Source organism: Coregonus clupeaformis, chromosome 3 (assembly GCF_020615455.1).
Source record: "Coregonus clupeaformis isolate EN_2021a chromosome 3, ASM2061545v1, whole genome shotgun sequence".
In the NCBI taxonomy this organism is placed as follows: Eukaryota; Metazoa; Chordata; class Actinopteri; order Salmoniformes; family Salmonidae; genus Coregonus; species Coregonus clupeaformis.
The window spans coordinates 6,344,485-6,368,210 of record NC_059194.1 but is presented as its reverse complement, the minus strand read 5'-3'; the positions used below and the strand labels follow the sequence as shown (position 1 = coordinate 6,368,210).

Below are 23,726 nucleotides of genomic sequence, written 5' to 3'. Positions count from 1 at the left end.
AAGAGCACACTTCTCCAGCGTGCCAGTGGCCATCGAATGTGAGCATTTGCCCACTGAAGTCGGTTACGATGCCGAACTGCAGTCACGTCAAGACCCTGGTTAGGACGATGAGCAGACAGATGAGCTTCCCTGAGACGGTTTCTGACAGTTTGTGCCGAAATCCTTTGTTTGTGTAAATCCACAGTTTCATCAGCTGTCCAGGTGGCTGGTCTCAGACGATCCTGCAGGTGAAGAAGCTAAATGTGGAGGTCCTGGGCTGGCGTGGTTACATGTGGTCTGCGGTTGTGATGCCGGTTGGACATACTGCTAAATTCTCTAAAATTACATTGGAGGCGGCTTATGGTAGAGAAATTAACATAAAATTATCTGACAACAGCTCTGTTGGACATTCCTGCAGTCAGCATTCCAATTGCACACTCCCTCAAAACTTGAGACATCTGTGGCATTGTGTTGTGTAACAAAGCTGCATATTTTAGAGTGGCCTTTTATTGTCCCCAGCACAGGGTGCACCTGTGTAATGATTATGCTGTTTAATCAGCTTCTTGATATGCCACACCTGTCAGGTGGATGGATTATCTTGGCAAAGGAGAAATGCTCACTAACAGGGATGTAAACAAATTTGAGGACAACATTTGAGAGAAATAAGCTTTTTGTGGAACATTTCTGGGATCTTATTTCAGCTCATGGAACATGGGACCAACACTTTACATGTTGCGTTGATATTTTTGTTCAGTATAGATTATAGAGATTTCTGAAGAACCGTATTTCATCTTTATATTGTTACTCTTCATTTTCTTTACGAGTGGAACAATGGCCAAATCAATCACAGTTGCCAATGGCTTGAGAGACTGTGAGAAGTGGATAAGACTGAATAACAGTCGGGAGAGACGGGAATGAAGTAAAGGAAGGTGAACCAACCCTCCCTAATCATAGAGAAACACAGAGCCACTGCCAGTATCCCCCTGGGCTGGAGCAAAGGAACAAAACAAAAGCAAAGAGAACTGTTTCCTGTCATGGAGATGGTGAACAGGACAGGAAGAGAAAGCGGAGGATGGATGTGTGTGCGTGCGTCGCAACACTGACCTCTGAAATCAGGCAACACTGACCTCTGTTTATTTAACAATATAAACTCTATCCCTCTCCCCTCAGTGCATATGATACATTGCATGTAAAGTACTGTACTGTATACGGTGCATATATCCATCTAGACAGAAAATAATAATTATATTGTACTATTTACATGTGGTTGATCACAGCTGGAATGTCAGAAGTCATAGTGTTACTAGTAGTAGTATACATTGTAAATGAGACAAACAAACTGTCTGTGAGTGTCAATCTTCATAAACTGCCGTAATGTGTTGATAGTGGCGTAACCAGACCTAAGAGCCATTCTCAGCTGAAGCTCATCAATAGACAGTTACTACAACATATAAATAATACCATATATGACTCTGACCCTAGCTAAACAAACCTTTTACCTAGATTCACTCACTCTGTTCATCCATCAATGACATGACTATTTCATGATCATCACGTCACTGCTATGTTCTTCCCTAGGGAAGAGATGATGATGAGGTGGGCCTGAGTGTGGAGCTGCACAGTGGGGCCCCCTGCCCTGTCTCTCAGTGTCTCAGAGGCGCTGCTGGGTGTCACAGCCCATGAACTCCAGGCGCAGGGCTATGTCGTTGACCCAGCCTCTGGGGTGGATCCGTATGAAGCGGGCGAACAGAGGAGGATCAAAGAGGTTCAGCATCTCTTCATCTGGCTCACTGTTCCCCAAGAAGATCTGGGAGGAAGGAGGAGGCAGAGTCAAACAGAGCTGGCTCACATAAATCACAGTTCGTAAACTCGCAAAGTTAAACATGTTACAGCTTTGCCACTGTTTGCGCTCTTTACAACATCAGGTTTTGTAAATCTGCCTGGTGGAATTTTGCCTTTAAGAATCTTAACTTCTTTGATGTTTCAAATCACATTTGACCCTGCATGCTAAGGAAGGTGTGTGTGTACTGAGATGTAGCCTGTGATAAATCTGATGATAATGAGTGATGTGTGTAATACCTTCTCTCTTTGTGATCCCTCGTCAACCACGTTGGACCAGGAGTGGCCTTCGTCGCTAATGGTTACGGAGAACTCTGTCACCATCATTTGAGTCAGAATAGACCGCGCCCCCTGAGTCACAACCCCTGTGATGCGTTTCATAACCAGGAAGTCCACCTGCAGCCACTCATGGGGGTTATTGGCCTGGAGGAGGGAGGAGGTAGGGGGGGTGTGTTATAACAGGTGCAAAACGTTAAGAGATACACTGCGCACAGCAGTGCGTCTAGGTCCAGATGCTGGTTTTGGCAGGAACAAGTATTAAAAAACAAGAGTAAAAACAGTTGAAACAAAGGACGGAGGAGAGTAGAGACTGGGAGACTGACACTGGGACAGAAAAAAAAAACTAATTTACAACACTTACACCACAGCATGTGACCATTACAAACAATTGTATCTCTTGATTGATTGCTAGAGTGTCTTCTAGGGAAAGAACATCAAGCTCAAAAAAGATCACTCTCGCAGTAGATATTGGACACAGATTCTACATTATTTCTCCACCTATCCTTAACTATTCAGTTCCAGAGAACACTTGGCACAGTTGACCTCTTTTTAGCAATCACAAGTGTTGCTCACATCCTACCAACCCTTAAAAGAAACACACCAGTCTGATAAAATGGCAAATCACCATTGTCCAGTGTTTTCAGAGGAAGGCAGTAAATGTGATTAGCTAAAGAAGGAGAGAGAGAGACAATTGAGAGGGGCCAAGAGAGAGAGAGAGAGAGAGAGAGAACACCTACCTGGAGGTGACAGCATTCCCTCCCCCCTAGACACAGCTACGACAAAACAACCTACAAAAATGGGTCCCAACTCTTGCAGCTCTGTCGCACGCTGGGTCTGTACATAGTCAACGGTAGGCTTCGAGGGGACTCCTACGGTAGGTACACCTACAGCTCATCCCTTGGCAGTAGTACTGTAGATTAGTTTATCACAGACCTCAACCCAGAGTCTCTCAGAGCATTCACAGTCAGCCCACTGACATCCCTATCAGATCACAGCAAAATCACAGCCTACTTGAACAGAGCAATACTCAATCATGAGGCATCAAAGCCGAGGAAACTGCATACTATTAAGAAACACTATAGATGGAAGGAAAGTAGTGTACAAATCTACCAAAAAACAATCAATCAACAACAAATCTAATTCATTTTAGACAACTTCCTGGACACAACGTTTCACTGCAATAGTGAAGGTGTAGACTTGCCAGTAGAAAACCTAAACAGTATATTTGACCTTTCAGCTTCTCTATCAAATCAAAAAATGTCAAGCAGACAACCTAAGAAAATTAACAACAATCACAAATGGTTTGATGAAGAATGCAAAATCATAAGAAAGGAATTAAGGAACCTATCCAACCAAAAACACAGAGACCCAGAATACCTGAGCCTACGCCTTCACTATGGTGAAACACTAAAACACTACGGAAAAAGAAGGAACAGCATGTCAGAAATCAGCTCAATGTAATTGAAGAATCCATAGACTCTAACCACTTCTGGGGAAATTAGAACAAACTAAACCAACAACAACACGAAGAGTTATCTATCCAAAATGGAGATGTATGGATAAACCACATCTTTTCGGCTCTATAACAAAAAGCAAACAGCAAAAACATATATAATATAATAATAATATAATATAATATAATATATATTATAAAAACATATACATGATCAACTACAAATCTTAGAATCAGCTATTAAAGATTACCAGAACCCACTGGCTTCTCCAATTACATTGAATTAACTACAGGACAAAATACAAACCCTCCAACCCAAAAAGGCCTGTGGTGTTGATGGTATCCTAAATGAAATGATAAAACATACAGACCACGAATTCCAATTGTCTATACTTAAACTCTTTCACATCATCCTCAGTTCTGGCATCTTCCCCAATATTTGGAACCAAGGACTGATTACACCAATCCACAAGTGGAGACAAATTTGACCCCAATAATTACTGTGGGATATGCGTCAACAGCAACCTTGGAAAATCCTCTGCATTATCATCAACAGCAGACTCCAACATTTCCTCAGTCAGTGAAAACAATGTCCTGAGCAAATGTCAAATTGGCTTCTTACCAAAATACCGTACGACAGACCATGTATACACCCTGCAAACTCTTATTGACAAACAAACAAGTATTCTCATGCTTTGTTGATTTCCAAAAAGCTTTTGACTCAATTTCGCATGAGGGTCTGCTATACAAATCCATGTACACAAACAACAACTGTGCAGTTAAAATTGGCAATAAACACACAGATTTCTTTCCTCAGGGCCGTGGAGTGAGACAAGGATACAGCTTGAGCCCCACCCTCTTCAACATATACTCTATATCAATGAATTGGCGAGGGCACTACTACTGGACTTGGAAATCAAATGTCTTCTGTTTGCAGATGATCTGGTGCTTCTGTCCTCAACCAAGGAGGGCCTACAGCAGCACCTAGATCTTCTGCACAGATTCTGTCAGACTTGGGCCCTGACAGTGAATCTCAGTAAGACAAAAATAATGGTGTTCCAAAAAAGGTCCAGTAGCCAGGACAACAAATGCAAATTCTATCTAGACACCGTTGCCCTAGAGTACAAAAATAACTATACCTACCTCGGCTTAAACATCAACACCACAGGTAACTTCCACAAGGCTGTGAACGATTTAAGAGACAAGGCAAGAAGGGCCTTCTACGCCATCAAAAGGAACATAAAACTCAACATCCCAATTAGGATCTGGCAAAAAAATACTTGAATCAATTATAGAACCCATTGCCCTCTATGGGTGTGAGTCCACTCACCAACCAAGATTTCACAAAATGGTACAAACACCCAATTGAGACTGCATGCAGAATTCTGCAAAAATATACTTTGTGTACAATGCAAAACCCCAAACAATGCATGCAAAGCAGAATTAGGCTAATAACCGCTAATTATCAAAATCCAGAAAAGAGCCGTTAAATTCTACAACCACTTAAAAGGAAGCGATGCCCACACATTCCACCACAAAGCCCTCACCTACAGAGATTAACCTAGAGAAGAGTCCCTTCAGCAAGCTGGTTCTCTGTTCACAAACGCAAACAGACCCCACAGAGCCCCAGGACAGCAACACAATTATACCAAACCAAATTATGAGAAAGCAAAAATATAACTATTTGATACACTGAAAAGAATCAACCAAAAAAACTGAGCAAACTAGAATGCTATCAGGCCCTACTCAGAGAGGACACAGTGGCAGAATACCTGACCACTGTGACTGACTCAAAATTAAGAAAATCCTTGACTATGTACAGACTCAGTGAGCATTGCCTTGCTATTGAGCGAGGCTGCCATAGGCAGACATGCCTCTCGAGAGAAGACAGGCTATGTGCTCACTGCCAACAAAATGAGGTTGAAACTGAGCTGCACTTCCTAACCTCCTGCCAAATGTATGACCACATTAGAGATACATATTTCCCACAGATCCACAGTATTTGAAACATTGATAAACTCCCATATCTGATAGGCAAAATACCGCAGTGTGCAATCACAGCAGCAAGATTTGTGGCCCGTTGCCATGAGAAAAGGGTCACCAGTGGAGCACAAACAACATTGTAAATACCACCAATATTTATCTGTTTATTTATCTTCCCATACTATTCGTAGTACAACTATTTGCACATTGCTAAAACATTGATATGATATGTACTTTCCACTAGTCTTTTGAAGAAAGCAATATAGTTAATATAACTGATCATATCTGATATATAGCAGATAATATAATACTTGAAATGTCTATCTTTTTTAAACCTTTTTGAGTGCAATATTTACTGTTAAATTCTTCTCACTTTTGTTTATTTTACTTGCTTTGGCAATGTAAACACATTTCCCAATAAAGCCCCTTTTGATTTAATTGAATTGAGCGAGAGAGAGACTTGAAACATCATAAAAAAATAGAAGTGCCAGTAACAGAGGGAGGTGATGGCAGGAAAGTGTGTGTGGTTTGACTTTGTGTGTGTGTGTGTTCTGAGTTTCTGTGTTGGTGTATATGTGTGTGCGTAAGTGTGTGTGTACCTTGGGGCGCCATGCGTTGGCGCTGCCGTCCTGGTGGAGGCGTGCGAGGGCGGGGCTCCAGGAGAGCCTCCAGGTCTGCAGGAAGGAGGAGGCTCTGAAGCTGCTGTCTGGGACCAACCTCCTCTGGAGACCCAGGGGGAAGGAGCAGCCTGAGACACACAAAGATCCTTGATTGAAACCGCGGGCATCTTCTCATGTTTTTCTTTTCGTTCTTCCTTCTCTCAGGGATTCTATTCACCAGCACCTGAGATCTGTCCGTCCCTGCACCTCCTCCTTTCCCCCAACCCCTGACTACCTGCTGATGAACCTCTCAAACTCACATCATCATCTAATCACAACATACACCACCATTAAACGCGATCTGAGCTGTTACAAACTGTTACAAAGGTGTTCCTAACTGCCACAGGGACGCACTGTTGAGGTCACAGCCCAGCAGCTCCATGCGGAGAGCAGGGTTCCTCTGGATGGTGACAGGCTGCAGTCTGATGTAGCGCCCCAGGATGGGGGGAGACAGATGGTTCTCCTTCACCTTGGAGCCATCCAGGTTACCGTTAAATATCTGAAATAAACAGAAGTTAACAGTAAGTATAAGAGGTAGCATTGTAGTATTTGTGATGTTCATGTTAAATGAGTGTGTGCCCCTTTAAGAGAGATAACAGGAGGGAGAAACAGAACATGCAATGTAAGAGTACAGTACAAAATGTAAATAAACAAGCCCAGGGTTCACATATTCCTCACACTGGATTCCCCTCGTATTACTAAGCCATCAGAGTCTAAGCCCTTTCTAAGCCTTGGGAGGGGTTCTACTAAGCTATATGGAATTGTTTTAAGAAGGTCATACCAAGGATTTGATTTTGAATTTTAAGATCCCTTGAAGTATAAAAAAAAAGAATATTTGGCATTAAACAGTCTCCATATATTTCCAATCATTTTTTTGAACTGGTACCTGGGGACCTTCAGACGAGTCTTGTGAGGCCTGTGGGTGTCCTAGAGCAGAACAACCATGTACATGTTTGTGGGAGTCTCACCTTTGCACAGAGGGGTCTCACCTGTGCACACATATTAGTGTGTAGCCCAAACGGTTCGGACGCTACAGACAGAAGTTGGCAGATCGGCGATACCGACTTCAGACGAGTCCCAAGACGCTTGTGGAGGTCGTAGAGCAAAACGGAGACCAACATGGTGTTCGTGAGTCTCATCTTTCCATAGAGGGGTTTTGTGAGAAGACCGATTTCCGGGATGTCTCATGGTCTGACAAACACTGCTCTAGCTCTGTCACCTTTCACCGCAGATGCTGAAGAGCGACATAGCCGGATGCGACAGATTGAGACGCATCCAATGCAAAAAAAAAACATATCTCTAGCTTACACTGACAGATTTTTATGGGGATTTTTTTATTATGCTAATTCGCTTTTTGCGCGGGGGTGGCCATGAACCTTAGGGGGCTAAGAACAGCTACACCACAGTATTGCATAGAATTACTCAGAAATATTTAGGGCATTGATGACATTTACAGTAACAAAAAGATACATGCACCTGCTCTCACTACCTTCTCTCTCTGACTGCTGGTTTGTATTGTACACAATGAAGCTCATGCTTCGTGGGTAGAGTACTAGCCAGTAGATAGTGGTACAGATGGTTAAGGTACATGTAAGGTACTGACGTAGGCGGGCTTGGTGCTGTTCCCCCTGTAGCTACTCCAGGTCTCCTGGTCTAGACTGTAGGAGAGGGTGAAGTGCATGATGAAGTAGTCCTTCAGGCCCAGAGAGGCTCTGGCACCCTGGGTCTGGATCCCATGGAGCAGGGTGGGTCTCTGGAGGTCCACCTGCATATGAGACACACAGGAGACCAGGGTTGGGGCCAGTTCCATTTCAATTCAGTCAATTCAGGAAGTGAACTGAGGAAAACAACAATTGACTGAATCGAAATGGAATGGACCCCAACCCTGCAGAAGACAGGGGCAGCTAAACCAGAGGGCCTTTCAATCTACAAGGATCTTTCATAGGAGAACAGGAAGTTTAGTGTTGAACCTGGATCCATGATTTCTGATTCGTGCCCATCCAGGCGTTGACAGAACCAGATAGCTCCAGCCTCGCCAGCCTGGCCTCCCAGTTACCTGGTAACACATATATGCATTCAATCCCACTGGCTAACTGTATGCAGGCCTAACACAGAGTAGAGTATACTGTGTTTTCATAAACATGAAGTCACTGATTCATCATGGTAACATTTCTCCATTCTAGAAGCTTACTTATCTGTGTGAGCCTACTTCCTGACGTCAAATAAATTAATAATTAATAATAATAATAATTGATTAGATTTATATAACACTTTTCCAGTGCTCATAGTGCTTTTACATAGCAAGGTGGAAACTCACCTCTTCCACCACCAATGTGAAGCACCCTAGGGTGATGCACGGCAACCTTTTTTCTGTCAAAACGCTCACCACACATCAGCTATCTTGTGGTAACATTCTTGCATTGCTGAAGCTTGCTTACCTATGTGGTCTGATGCCGTGATCTGGGTATCGTCTATTCTTCCCGACCTCAACCCCAGAGGCTGGATGCATCCTGCCAGGCAATCTCAGGATATTACATTCTATTATTTGTATTGTCCACATTTCACAAAAGAATAACCAACAATGCCATTCTAAGACATTCCAAAGAACTTAATTCACACTTCTGTCTCAGTCTACTAAGTAAGGCTGTTGTTAGATAACTATGTGTGTTACCTACATGGGTTGGGAGGTGTGGTACCTACATGGGTTGGGAGGTGTGGTACCTACATGGGTTGGGAGGTGTGTTACCTACATGGGTTGGGAGGTGTGTTACCTACATGGGTTGGAGGATGTGGTACCTACATGGGTTGGAGGATGTGGTACCTACATGGGTTGGGTGATGTGGTACCTACATGGGTTGGAGGATGTGGTACCTACATGGGTTGGAGGATGTGGTACCTACATGGGTTGTGAGGTGTGGTACCTACATGGGTTGGGAGGTGTGGTACCTACATGGGTTGGGAGGTGTGTTACCTACATGGGTTGGAGGATGTGGTACCTACATGGGTTGGAGGATGTGGTACCTACATGGGTTGGGAGGTGTGGTACCTACATGGGTTGGGAGGTGTGTTACCTACATGGGTTGGAGGATGTGGTACCTACATGGGTTGGAGGATGTGGTACCTACATGGGTTGGAGGATGTGGTACCTACATGGGTTGGGAGGAGTGGTACCTACATGGGTTGGAGGATGTGGTACCTACATGGGTTGGAGGATGTGGTACCTACATGGATTGGGTGATGTGGTACCTACATGGGTTGGGTGATGTGGTACCTACATGGGTTGGGAGGTGTGTTACCTACATGGGTTGGGAGGTGTGGTACCTACATGGGTTGGAGGATGTGGTACCTACATGGGTTGGGAGATGTGGTACCTACATGGGTTGGGAGATGTGGTACCTACATGGGTTGGGAGATGTGGTACCTACATGGGTTGGGAGATGTGGTCCCTACATGGGTTGGGAGGTGTGGTACCTACATGGGTTGGGAGGTGTGGTACCTACATGGGTTGGGAGGTGTGGTACCTACATGGGTTGGGAGGTGTGGTACCTACATGGGTTGGGAGATGTGGTACCTACATGGGTTGGGAGATGTGGTACCTACATTAAAATAGAATGGTGCCGGAGAAGATGGCTGCCGTTTTACAGCCCTCTAACCAATTGTACTATTATGTGTGTTTTTCCGCGTTATTTGTAATTTATTTTGTACATAATGTTTCTGCCATCGTCTCTTATAACCAAAAAGAGCTTCTGGATATCAGGACAGCGATTACTCACCTCGTATTGGACGAATAATTTTTATTCAACGAGGCGGCCGTGAAGGATATCCTACAGACACCCAACAAGGCCCAATCCCCGTCATTCGCATGAGGAAGAGACGGAGATATCGTAGACGTAGGTCGGGGTGCCTTGTAAGGATCCGACGGCGAGCGAGTAAACTGCCGCTCCCATCAATCCTATTGGCCAATCTTCAATCATTGGAAAATAAATTGGATGACCTAAGATTATGGTTATCCTACCAACGGGACATTAAAAACTGTAATATCTTATGTTTCACCGAGTCGTGGCTGAACGACGACATGGATAACATACAGCTAGCGGGCTATACGCTACATCGGCAGGATAGAACGGCTGACTCCGGTAAGACAAGGCGTGGCGGTCTGTGTATATTTGTAAACAACAGCTGGTGCACAAAATCAAATACTAAGGAAGTCTCGAGGTTTTGCTCGCCTGAGGTAGAGTATCTTATGATAAGCTGTAGACCACACTATTTACCAAGAGAGTTTTCATCTATATTTTTCATAGCTGTCTATTTACCACCACAAACCAATGCTGGCATTAAGATTGCACTGAATGAGCTGTATAAGGCCATAAGTCAACAGGAAAACGCTCATCCAGAGGCAGCGCTCCTAGTGGCCGGGGACTTCAAAACAGGGAAACTTAAATCCGTTCTACCTAATTTCTACCAGCATGTTAAATGTGCAACCAGAGGAAAAAAACCTCTAGACCACCTTTACTCCACACACAGAGACGCATACAAAGCTCTCCCTCGCCCTCCATTTGGCAAATCTGACCATAACTCTATCCTCCTGATTCCTGCTTATAAGCTAAAACTAAAGCAGGAAGCACCAGTGACTCGGTTAATAAAAAAGTGGTCAGATGACGCAGATGCTAAGCTACAGGACTGTATTGCTAGCACAGACTGGAACATGTTCCGGGATTCTTCAGATAGCATTGAGGAGTACACCACATCAGTCACTGGCTTCATCAATAAGTGCCTCGATGATGTCGTCCCCACAGTGACCATACGTACATACCCCAACCAGAAGCCATGGATTACAGGAAACATCCGCACTGAGCTAAAGGGTAGAGCTGCCGCTTTCAAGGAGCGGGACTCTAGCCCGGACGCTTATAAGAAATCCCGCTATGCCCTCCGACGAACCATCAAACAGGCAAAGAGTCAATACAGGACTAAGATTGAATCGTACTACACCGGCTCTGACGCTCGTCGGTTGTGTCAGGGCTTGAAAACTATTACAGACTACAAAGGGAAGCACAGCCGCGAGCTTCCCAGTGACACAAGCCTACCAGACGAGCTAAACCACTTCTATGCTCGCTTCGAGGCAAGCAACACTGAAGCATGCATGAGAGCACCAGCTGTTCCGGATGACTATGTGATCACGCTCTCCGTAGCCGATGTGAGTAAGACTTTTAAGCAGGTCAACATTCACAAGGCCGCAGGGCCAGACGGATTACCAGGACGTGTACTCCGAGCATGTGCTGACCAACTGGCAATTGTCTTCACTGACATTTTCAACATGTCCCTGACTGAGTCTGTAATACTAACATGTTTCAAGCAGACCACCATAGTCCCCGTGCCCAAGGACACTAAGATAACCTGCCTAAATGACTACCGACCCGTAGCACTGACGTCTGTAGCCATGAAGTGCTTTGAAAGGCTGGTCATGGCTCACATCAACACCATTATCCCAGAAACCCTAGACCCACTCCAATTTGCATACTGCCCCAACAGATCCACAGATGATGCAATCTCTATTGCACTCCACACTGCCCTTTCATACCTGGACAAGAAGAACACCTACGTGAGAATGCTATTCATTGACTACAGCTCAGCATTCAACACCATAGTGCCCTCAAAGCTCATCACTAAGCTAAGGATCCTGGGACTAAACACCTCCCTCTGCAACTGGATCCTGGACTTCCTGACGGGCCGCCCCCAGGTGGTAAGGGTAGGTAACAACACATCTGCCACACTGATCCTCAACATGGGGGCCCCTCAGGGGTGTATGCTCAGTCCCCTCCTGTACTCCCTGTTCACCCATGACTGCATGGCCAGGCATGACTCCAACACCATCATTAAGTTTGCCGACGACACAACAGTGGTAGGCCTGATCACCGACAACGATGAGACAGCCTATAGGGAGGAGGTCAGAGACCTGGCCGTGTGATGCCAGGATAACAACCTCTCCCTCAACGTGACCAAGACAAAGGAGATGATTGTGGACTACAGGAAAAAAAAGAGGACTGAGCACGCCCCCACTCTCATCGACGGGGCTGTAGTGGAACAGGTTGAGAGCTTCAAGTTCCTTGGTGTCCACATCACCAACAAACTATCATGGTCCAAACACACCAAGACAGTCATGAAGAGGGCACGACAAAGCCTTTTCCCACCTCAGGAGACTGAAAAGATTCGGCATGGGTCCTCAGATCCTCAAAAAATTCTACAGCTGCACCATCGAGAGCATCCTGACTGGTTGCATCACCGCCTGGTATGGCAACTGCTTGGCCTCCGACCGCAAGGCACTACAGAGGGTAGTGCGTATGGCCCAGTACATCACTGGGGCCAAGCTTCCTGCCATCCAGGACCTCTATACCAGGCGGTGTCAGAGGAAGGCCCTCAAAATTGTCAAAGACTCCAGCCATCCTAGTCATAGACTGTTCTCTCTGCTACCGCACGGCAAGCGGTACCGGAGTGCCAAGTCTAGGTCCAAAAGACTTCTCAACAGCTTCTACCCCCAAGCCATAAGACTCCTGAACAGCTAATCATGGCTACCCGGACTATTTGCACTGTCCCCCCACCCCATCTTTTTACGCTGCTGCTACTAATTATTTATGCATAGTCACTTTAACTCTACCCACATGTACATATTACTTCAACTACCTCAACTAGCCAGTGCCCCCGCACATTGACTCTGCACCGGTACCCCCCTGTATATATAGCCTCCCTACTGTTATTTTATTTTACTTCTGCTCTTTTTTTCTCAACACTTTTTTGTTGTTGTTTTATTTTACTTTTTATTAAAAATAAATGCACTGTTGGCTAAGGGCTGTAAGTAAGCATTTCACTGCAATGTCTGCACCTGTTGTATTCGGCGCATGTGGCCAATACAATTTGATTTGATTTGATACGTGGGTTGGGAGATGTGGTACCTACATGGGTTGGGAGGTGTGGTACCTACATGGGTTGGGAGGTGTGGTACCTACATGGGTTGGGAGATGTGGTACCTACATGGGTTGGGAGGTGTGTTACCTACATGGGTTGGAGGATGTGGTACCTACATGGGTTGGGAGGTGTGGTACCTACATGGGTTGGAGGATGTGGTACCTACATGGGTTGGGAGGTGTGGTACCTACATGGGTTGGAGGATGTGGTACCTACATGGGTTGGAGGATGTGGTACCTACATGGGTTGGGTGATGTGGTACCTACATGGGTTGGGAGGTGTGGTACCTACATGGGTTGGGAGGTGTGGTACCTACATGGGTTGGGAGATGTGGTACCTACATGGGTTGTGAAGTGTGGTAGGCTACTTACGTGGGTTGTAGACCAGTAGTTTAGCCCTCATGCCGGCCAGCTGGTGCTCTCCTACAATACACTCCACCATCCAGGTCCCCACCGTGGTCGGCCACATCTCCACTGTGCCAAACACACCTGGACAGGGTGACAGAGACCAAGGTGGGACAGGTGACATTCTTGATTGATTCATTATGATTTACTATTATTTTATTGTGTGGGCATGTGTATGTATGTGTGTGTGTGTGTGTGCATTTGCATGGTTGTGTGTGTGTGTGTGTGGTAACTGTGGTTGTGTGTGTGTTTGCGTATGTGTGTGTTTTTTAGTGTGTGTGTTTACCAGGATAGAGGTTGTACACCCCCATGCGATGCTCCTGCGCCTTGTGAATGCTGAAGGGCAGACCGTGGAAGTGGGCGGCGTGATACTCCCCGTTACCCCCGACGTTCAGCAGGTGCCACCTGACTTGCTGGTACTGGGCAACCGTCAGACCAGGTAGTGTCTCTGCCACGTAGCCGTTTATCGCTATGGTAACAAGGAAAGATTTTCCAGAGAAATTCATCTCAAACACAAACAATCGATCAGATATGAGTATGAACCTAAACAAACAGAGAAATTCACTGGAAATCTATTTTAATTATTTATTATGAAACTATTATTGATATTAGGAGGGAGTCTGAGTAACTCTACTGTACCTGCGAACTTGTTGCTGAGCTGAAACCAGGGGTCATCTCTCCGGGCCTGGCAGGGCGGGGTGCAGTACTGACGGATGTTCTCGTCCAGGTACCAGCTCTTGGTCTCGTCGAAGGTGTGGAAGAGGAGGGCGTACTCCTGTACGTTGGGCTGTAGGTTCAGTTGGGGGTGGATGGTGCCTGGCTTACAGATTACTAAGGGGCCAATCAGACCAGAGTGGAGGTCCTTCTCCTGTTGAGGGGGTGAGAACAGAACACAAAGCCACACAGTCAAATTGACATGCCAGTACAACAAGTGCATGCAGGGAAAAGCATGTCAAAGCACTGATAAGCTGTCTCATGAAATGAAAATGCACACTTACGAGGCCTAACTATGAGCTAGCTTTGTAATATACAGGAAGTGTTGACAGTGACACCTGCCTTATTCTGTGTAGAGTAGTAGGCCCCGGCCTTACAGTCAAACTCTGCAGCGGTGGGCCCCTGCTTCCTGGTGATCCTCCAGGTGTAGACCCTGACCTCCCCAGGCTGGACCGCCTCCCCAGGGACCCCCGCCACCCCGGCCCCGGAGGACCCCCACTGGGTCTGGGTCCAACCATCACCCTGGCTCTTATCATACACCCCATGGAGGTGCAGGGAGTACGGCCTGGACGCCATGTTCTTGAACGTCACCTGTCAAGGTCAAGATCAGGATCAAGATCAAGATCAGGATCAAGATTAAGATCAGGATCAAGATTAAGATCAAGTGAATGTTTAACAGCATTATATACAGAACACATACAGAACGTGATATCTGAGTAGATGCCATGAAAATAATATTGCAGTCCATTCAGGGGGTAACGCAACCGGGAATCAAACCAGGGTTCCTGCAACTGTCCAACACCTTAGCCATTACACTAAGAACTCCGAAACACCTTGACGAGGCAATTAGTAGTTGAGCTAAGGCCACTAAAATATGAATTGATTTGAAACATCAGTGAATTAATAAGATGATCATTGATCTCCACTCACGGTAAGGAGGTCGTTGACCTCAGCTTTAATGATAGGACCCATGAGTCCCAGATGCTCCTGCAGCTCTCCTCTGGTGACGGGGATCTGGAAGTCACTCTCGCTGTAGGCCCTGTATACCACCTTCTTATATTTCGTCAGGAACTTCCTCATTCCCCTACGCTGCTCTCTGGGGAGGGAACAGTTGAGAATTGATGAGCTGATCAATACTCTGGTAAAAGGTATTGATCACTGGTCTACGTAATCAGGCAGGATGTCCTCCAGATCAATACCCTGATAAAAAACAGCTTGCCGTTGATCAATACCCTGATAAAAGACAGCTTGCCGTTGATCAATACCCTGATAAAAGACAGCTTGCCGTTGGAACGTTGGTGAATAAAGTATTGCATCGGAGCTACTAGAGAGCAGCTTTTCCTTTTCTCTTAAATTGAGCTCATCAATCAGAAACAGGATTTCTTTAGAAACCTATCAAAAATGAATAGTCAAACAGCTGGGGACACAGATTAAGCCTAGTTCTAGACTAAGAAGCATATTAAATCGAGATTCTCCATTGAAAGTGCTGCTCAAAGACTAAGCATAAGTGTCCAAGAAACCAGATACTTACAAAAACCAAACACTACCTTGTTTTTATGAGCTGATGTGGTTTCCTGATTCCATAGTCCCATTCAATCTCCTGTGCAGCGATGTAGTAGCTGCGGTAATGTCCATCTGTGGTCCTCAGGTCCAGGTTGTCCTTTGTCCCCATGTAGGCCGTCCCAGTGTTCTCCTCACTATAGTCATCATACTCCAGAGACACTGCGTTCCTGGGAGCCGTCTCGTTGTCCTTGGAGACATTGGAGAAGTCTAGATCCAACAAATCCAGTAGAGGTGTGTCTGGATCAGTGTGAGTGTTGTTGCTTAGGGGATGCAGCTCCCCAGCTTTCTGCTCCTCCCTCTGCTGCTGCACCTTCAGTGGATCCGGGAGAACTTTCAAAGTGATGTTCAGGGGGTCTAGATCCCTCCATCCATCTAACTCCAAGAGTAGAGGGCCTGTGCTTAGGGGATGTGGATCTCCATCCAGCTCCCCCTTTTGCCCCTCCCTCTGCTCCTGCATCTTCAAGAACCCCTCCCCCTGTTCCTCCTGCTGATCCAACACCTCCACCTTCTGTTCCTCTCTCTGCTCCTGCTCCAGCGCCTCCCCATACACCCGACCCTTCCACTCCTTCAGCACCTCCTCCTCACAGTTCTCCACCAGCTTGTTGCTCTCTCCATTCTCTCCACCCTCCAAACCGGCCTGGCGTCTCTGTCTCTCGTTCCCCCCCTGCTCCCTGCCCAGACCTCCCTCCTCTACCTCCTCCTCCCCATCCTCTCCTCCTTCTCCACCGGCCTGGCGTCTCTGTCTCCCCTCCCCCTGCTCCCCAACCAGGCCCCCTCCCTCCTGGGTCTCTGAAGCCTTCCACTCCCCATCTTTCTCCAGTTGCTCCAGAACATCTGTGGGGATCCCTCCCTGGGTTAGTAGGTTGGCCTCCTCGTCAGCAGACGACACTGTCACATACCTGACCTCACAGATTGACCTCTGGTCCCCTGCCTTAAATGTGACATTGTTATTAGACCCGTGGTCCCCTGATTCTCCGATGGCGACTTCGTTATCTGTGTAATTTCCTGTTTTTGGTGTTGTTGTGTTCTGGTTTAAGCTGGGTTGCTTCCTGCAGACTCTGACGGCTACGGTCCTGTTCTGTAGCTGGGGGCGGAGGGATCTGGGTTTGAAGAACTGGTCGACGTAATCAGGCAGGAAGTCCTCCAGGTCGTACTCTAGGTCCTCGCTGTCCACCAGCAGTTCAATGTTACAAGACAGGACGGAGTAGCGGGTGCTCATGCCACGGCTTTTCAGGCTGCTGTCGAACGCACTGATCTCCCACTCACCTGAGGATTAAATAAACTTCAGCTCACAAAGCTCCAGAAAAAATCTCTCAGGTTAGGGTCAGGTTTTAGTAGGGCGCACCGTAGTGAAAACCTGTTTTTAATGGACCTGTAGCACCTCTCTGTTTCAAAACATTTTCTTCCATTTGATGCCTACTGAACACAACTGCAGCAGAATCAATCACAGCGATGGTTGACAAACAAACATTGTTAATTGACCTTACCGATTAGCTCGGTCTCCATGGTAACAGTCTCCCCGGACATTGGGAAGAGTGTGAGGACGGACTCATACACATTGTCCCTCATGAAGGGGTTTCCTGTGAAGTAGACAGACAGGAAGTTGCTCTGCGTCCCCACGTTGGCCAGGTGCCAGAAGATCACGTCATCCTTACACACCTGGATCCTCTGCCCGTTGAACATTATGCCGTTCACATCTGTAAACAAAAACGAGATAAAAAAACATAGCACACAAAAAGGGTGACAGAGCAGACATGAAGGAGGTGTCACCACAAGAAATAAGGGAAGCTAGCCTACAAGAAAACTATGCAGGAAAACCCCACTTACTGTAGATGACATTGGAGTTGTAGAAGTCAGGGTCTGTAGGGTTGATCATGGAGGGGTCTTTGCTGTACTTCTGAATGTTGTCATTGATGTACCAACTCTTGTTCTCATCAAACACAGCAAACATCAACTGCTTCACTTTATCTGGGCCCACCTGCAAGTTGGACAAGTTATCAGTGTATGACTTGAGCAAGCTGCAGGAGAGATAATGCACTGATATGTCATATTGGGCCAGTTTCCCAGACACATCTCTATTCTCCATTGAAAGTTATTCTCATTCCAAGACTTAATCTGTGTCCGAAAAATCAACCCTATGTCTCATATTAAGTGGCGATTCTCACCAGCCGTCCCCTGGTGTCCATGGAGTCCTTCTTGCAGATGAGGAGGGGTCCTACGAGGCCGGTGGCCAGGTCTCTCTCAGGGTTGACGGTACTCTGGTACAGACGGGTCAGACACTGGGGGTCTCCCTCCAGGGGCCCGTCCTCTGCTGTTAGTTTCCACACGTACCCATATGTCCCGTTGGGGGGTACAGCCAGGGAGCGAAGGTCCTTTTCACCCTCTATACACACACACACACACACACACACACACACACACACACACACACACACACACACACACACACACACACACACACACACACACACACACACACACACACACACACACACACACACACACACACACACACACACCACGGGGGGAAACAGGGATGTTAATTATTTAGGAATGACTAAGAGATTTTATTAGTCTAATAGAATGACTATTAGACTAGTACAATTACTATAAAATGACTTTTTATGAGATTCTCCAGACCCCAACATACAAATACACCAGATATGATGACTATATTCCATGAAGGATTTAGTTATGATTCCAAACTTAAATGCATAGCCAGTAATATTATCTTGCTTCATCTTATCATAATGTCACTTTTTTGTTTATCTTACCGTTCCCTACTTTCCTCAGTGGAGAAATACTGGTGAGGCCGTTTGGATACATGTTGAAAGGACGACTTGCCAGGTTCTTGAACACTATCTGAAGAAACAATGAGAATGATCTTTACTTTCTATTCAGCTCCATCTTTTTGGTTTACATGCTTTTTGTTTGTTTGTTTTGTTGATTGTGGTACACACACCTGGAAGTGTTCGTCCACCTGTCCTCTGAGCAGTGGTCCCAGCAGTCTTTTAACAGGTGATTTCCTCTTGGTGAAGGTCTGGTCAGTGTATTCTACATACACCACCTTCTTATACTCATGACCCAGCTGATGAGGACTCCTGGGGAAGTATTCTGATAACAGTTGACTTGAACACAAAGACAATGGAGGGAGGGTACTATCAGTATTGTTAGGGTCATGAACTCTGAACAATGCTATCTCTCCCTTTCCTGTCCTAGTCTTTTTCTGGCTGTACACACTCTCTCTGACCCTCTCCCGTTCTCAGTCCTCCCTTCCAACTGAACTCTAACTTTCCATTTCCTTTTCACTCCATTCTCCCACCCTTCCCATCTATTCCTTCTTGTCCCTATATCGCTCTCCCTATCTCTCCTCTCTATCTCTCCTCTCTCTCTCCCTCTCTATCTCACCCTCTCTATCTCTCCTCTCTATCTCTCCCTCTCTATCTCTCCCTCTCTATCTCTCTGTGTCGCCCCTTTACCCTCTCTCCTACCTGTCTCCCTCGCTGAGGTGGGGTTTCATACCTGTCTTTCTCACTGAGTTGGGGTTTCCTACCTGTCTCCCTCACTGAGGTGGGGTTTTCTACCTGTCTCCCTCACTGAGGTGGGGTTTCCTACCTGTTTCCCTCACTGAGGTGGGGTTTTGTACCGGTCTCCCTTACAGAGGTGGGGTTTGGTACCTGTCTTCCTGGCTGAGGTGGGGTGCGTAATCCCAGATGATTTCCTCAGCAGCGATGTAATGGACCCAGACTTTGTTCTCCACCCCTCGGGAGCGCCCCACAGCCTGACCTTTCACAGGCTTAAACACGAAGGTCTCAAACATGTCATCTCCATATTCATAGTCCACCTCATCCTCAGACTGCTGGACCCGACGCACGTCAGGACCGGGCACCGTCACAGGCTCTGGGCAGTCCTCCACCTTAAAGACTGCACTCATACCCGCTGGAACAAAAACGTACAGAGACACCTTACAGCAACTCATAAGACACCTTATAGATGCCTTATGAACACCTTAGAGCACATTCTCAACCACATAATAATTAATACTACTCTGGCTCAAATGTACAAGTTTCAAATCAAATTGGGAACTTTCAAATTGATCAAAACTTTATTTCACAACTTTGAGAGAACATACTCTTACCGTGGCGGTGTTCTTGGATCTGACAGCTGATGAGGAACTTCCCCTGAGTGCTGGGCTTCATCTCCGCCGTGGTGAAGGTCATAGGGGTCATCTCCACAGTAACCTTACGGTGGGCCATCACCTGGAATGACAAGGATAGAGTTAGGCTCAGACTGAAATGTTGCCGAACTGGTTACACATTCTCACAAACGACTTATAACAACTGAACTGGCAAAACATTATGAAAAGGAAAATCTTGGTTAATTGTCTCATATGACCATTAGTTATGATTTGTTTACAACTTTAAGTAAACCCTGATTTGAACTTGAATTATCTGATGTACCTGTAGAGTGTGATCCTGGAACTGTATGGAGTGGATCTCTGGAGACGTTTCCATTCCAATGAGATGCCAGAACACATGATCTCGTCCCTGGCACATCGTCAGACCTACACACATACCAAACAACCAACCCACACAAAAATAGATTTTTGAGTCTTCTACTACAACATACTTGACAACAGGACTCTGAACTGTTGACTCTATACAGTAACATGCTAAACTAGCTTCTGACCTGGTAAAGTTGAGTTGATGTATCCATTGATAGTGTGATACTGATTTCTTGCGCTGGCCTTCTTAAATCTTTCCCGGAAACTCCCCACCTCTCCGTACCAGCTCTTACTCTCATCGAAAACAGCAAAGAGCAGAATAAACTCTCTGCTTTTCCGAACTCCATTATCTGTAAATGCAGCTGGGAGAACCCAAGGGCAGCAGAGAATATAGGTAACACATTAGTCGATAGCTCTGAATATCACAGGGTACATTTGATGAATTGACGCATTTAGTGAATTGACGCATTTGGTGAAATGATGCAATTGGTGAAATTACTTGTTTGATCAAATTACTCATTTGTTTAATAATCAGGCCATGTGGTAGTCTGGGTTTTAAGCTTCATCATGTGCAGTAAACTATTGACAATCCCTACTTAGTAAGGTGATTATGTGATTCAGACCTCTTTCTTTTCATATAGCCTTTCCATTAGGTAGGATATGATCAGTGTATGACTGAGAGCAGAGCACATAATATGTCCCCTTCACCAGGCAAATATGTGTCACAGTGGGTCTGACTGTACTGTAAGGTGAGTGTGATACATAGAGAGAAAGTTGTGGAGTATCTGACTGTAAGGTGTGTATGAGTAACATAGCAGGAATAAAGCTGTGTCTCTAACTTGATTTGCAGATGAGCAGAGCCCCGATGAGCCCGGAGTTGAAGTCCTGTACAGTGTCCACCTGGGAGGAGTAGGAGTAGGTGAGGCACTCTGGGTCTCCCACGGTCGGACCGTCTTTAGGGTTGATGTCCCAGACGTACTTGTAGTATCCTCCTGGAGCAACCGCATCATCCTCCTTCTCCTGGCTAGACGTGGCGTCATCGTATCCGGCCCCTAGAGAGAAAGAGATATACCGCTAGGAATATACGCATGTACACACAGAGACTGATGTAGCAGATACGCACACACACACACACACACACACGTACACTTAATTCAAGACAGTAAATAGTGGGTAAGCCCTTTATTGGATTCAGTCTACTTTATAACACCAGTTCTAGAATGTGACAGTGGCTTACAGTAAGTTAGTAGGTAGACATGCAGATTTAGTGTTTACGGTAAGTTGGTAAGTTAGTAGATAGACATAAAGACATTACCCTCAGACTGTTTCCAGTAGTAAATTAGTATGTAGACATAAAGACATTACCCTAAGACTGTTTCCAGTAGTAAGTTAGTAGGTAGACATAGACATTACCCTCAGACTGTTTCCAGTAGTAAGTTAGTATGTAGACATAAAGACATTACCCTCAGACTGTTTCCAGTAGTAAGTTAGTATGTAGACATAAAGACATTACCCTCAGACTGTTTCCAGTAGTAAGTTAGTATGTAGACATAAAGACATTACCCTCAGACTGTTTCCAGTAGTAAGTTAGTATGTAGACATAAAGACATTACCCTCAGACTGTTTCCAGTAGTAAGTTAGTATGTAGACATAAAGACATTACCCTCAGACTGTTTCCAGTAGTAAGTTAGTATGTAGACATAAAGACATTACCCTAAGACTGTTTCCAGTAGTAAGTTAGTATGTAGACATAAAGACATTACCCTCAGACTGTTTCCAGTAGTAAGTTAGTATGTAGACATAAAGACATTACCCTCAGACTGTTTCCAGTAGTAAGTTAGTATGTAGACATAAAGACATTACCCTCAGACTGTTTCCAGTAGTAAGTTAGTATGTAGACATAAAGACATTACCCTCAGACTGTTTCCAGTAGTAAGTTAGAATGTAGACATAAAGACATTACCCTCAGACTGTTTCCAGTAGTAAGTTAGTAGATAGACATAAAGACATTACCCTCAGACTGTTTCCAGTAGTAAGTTAGTATGTAGACATAAAGACATTACCCTCAGACTGTTTCCAGTAGTAAGTTAGTATGTAGACATAAAGACATTACCCTCAGACTGTTTCCAGTAGTAAGTTAGTATGTAGACATAAAGACATTACCCTCAGACTGTTTCCAGTAGTAAGTTAGTATGTAGACATAAAGACATTACCCTCAGACTGTTTCCAGTAGTAAGTTAGTATGTAGACATAGACATTACCCTCAGACTGTTTCCAGTAGTAAGTTAGTATGTAGACATAAAGACATTACCCTCAGACTGTTTCCAGTAGCTGACCCCAACAGGGCTGATACTGTAGGGCTGGGACGCCAGATTCTTAAAGTGCACCACCACCCTGTCATTGGCCTGGGCATGGATCACCGGACCCTGGATACCTGCAACACAAAACACTCTGTTTAGCTGTCTCTCTCTGTGAGTGTGTGAACGTGTGTGTGGTAGCTTATATTTCCAAAGGTATACTTAAAGTAATAAAACATTAATTCATACAATTAGTACACATACCTGCCCATGTTGGTATAGGCTTGGGGACTGAATATGTGGAATCTGTGTATTCTCTATAAACAGCTTTTATGTATTTCTGAGGGGGATCCTTGGACCTCCTCCTACAAATTCATAATCAACATGGATATTTAAAATAGGCTTATAAAGCAATGATTAAAACATGAAAACAAATAAAATAGGCTGCATGGTGATATACATCTGAACATGTTAGTTGAATAGAAAAGCCTACTACAATATTGACGCCAAACATTTTTTTTTTTAAAGGGGATAGATATTAGGTAATGACTTTAGAAAACTTCACCTTTGTTCCGACGCTGGGTCAGCGCTGCCCCAGTAGAGATAGTCCCAACCGATCTCAACCGCAGCGATATAAAAGTCTCTCGTGGCAGGTACGGCCACGGTCTCCTCCACCCCGCTGAGGAGGTAGAGGAGTGATATCAACAGCGTTCTCATCTCAAGGCACCCGTCCGACTGCACGTAAATTCACTGGTGCTCGAAAAGTCAGATAGCCTGACCGGACCGTAGCAGGCAGCTTACTACTTAATTTTCCGTTAGGGGGGATATTTAAAGGGAAAGTTCCAAACCAGAGAGATAGTCACAGGTATAGAGAGAAAGACAGTGTGTATACATGTGAGAGATAGAGGGTGAGAGAGAGTATGTATAGGGTCTGTAGTGATATGGAAATAGTGAAGTTATGTTTCAGAGCTCCTCACAGTAGAAGTAATAATAATGATGACCACTCTGCCTCCCTGTGGTCAATATTGTCTACTGCAGAATATTATGAACTTTTGTTAGCTACTTCTCATTGGTTGAATTCAAACACACTTG

General features: G+C 45.4%; 1 protein-coding gene across 3 annotated transcripts; it reads right to left on the bottom strand.

Annotated features, from left to right (window-relative positions):
• Positions 1-1,097: 1,097 nt before the first annotated feature.
• LOC121540228 (coagulation factor VIII) lies at positions 1,098-23,576 on the bottom strand. Of its 3 annotated transcripts, none has more exons than XM_041848930.2 (26): positions 23,200-23,576; positions 22,899-22,999; positions 22,649-22,771; positions 21,177-21,389; positions 20,523-20,699; positions 20,294-20,397; positions 19,972-20,092; positions 19,511-19,772; positions 18,796-18,961; positions 18,608-18,695; positions 17,999-18,216; positions 17,661-17,811; positions 17,321-17,530; positions 15,818-17,099; positions 15,201-15,366; positions 14,613-14,861; positions 14,196-14,424; positions 13,843-14,025; positions 13,524-13,640; positions 8,631-8,702; positions 8,163-8,248; positions 7,796-7,957; positions 6,547-6,691; positions 6,133-6,281; positions 2,059-2,241; positions 1,098-1,786 (listed from the first exon to the last, which is right to left on the bottom strand). In XM_041848930.2, the coding sequence occupies exons 1-26, from the start codon at positions 23,349-23,351 to the stop codon at positions 1,631-1,633; spliced, it is 5,265 nt and encodes a 1,754-aa protein (XP_041704864.2). In that variant the 5' UTR covers positions 23,352-23,576; the 3' UTR covers positions 1,098-1,630. The 3 variants fall into 3 exon arrangements, with proteins under 3 accessions (XP_041704864.2, XP_041704873.2, XP_041704883.2); XM_041848939.2 differs by having other exon boundaries at positions 18,796-18,934; XM_041848949.2 differs by lacking the exon at positions 1,098-1,786 and having other exon boundaries at positions 2,149-2,241; positions 6,531-6,691.
• Between the last annotated feature and the right edge of the window lie 150 nt (positions 23,577-23,726).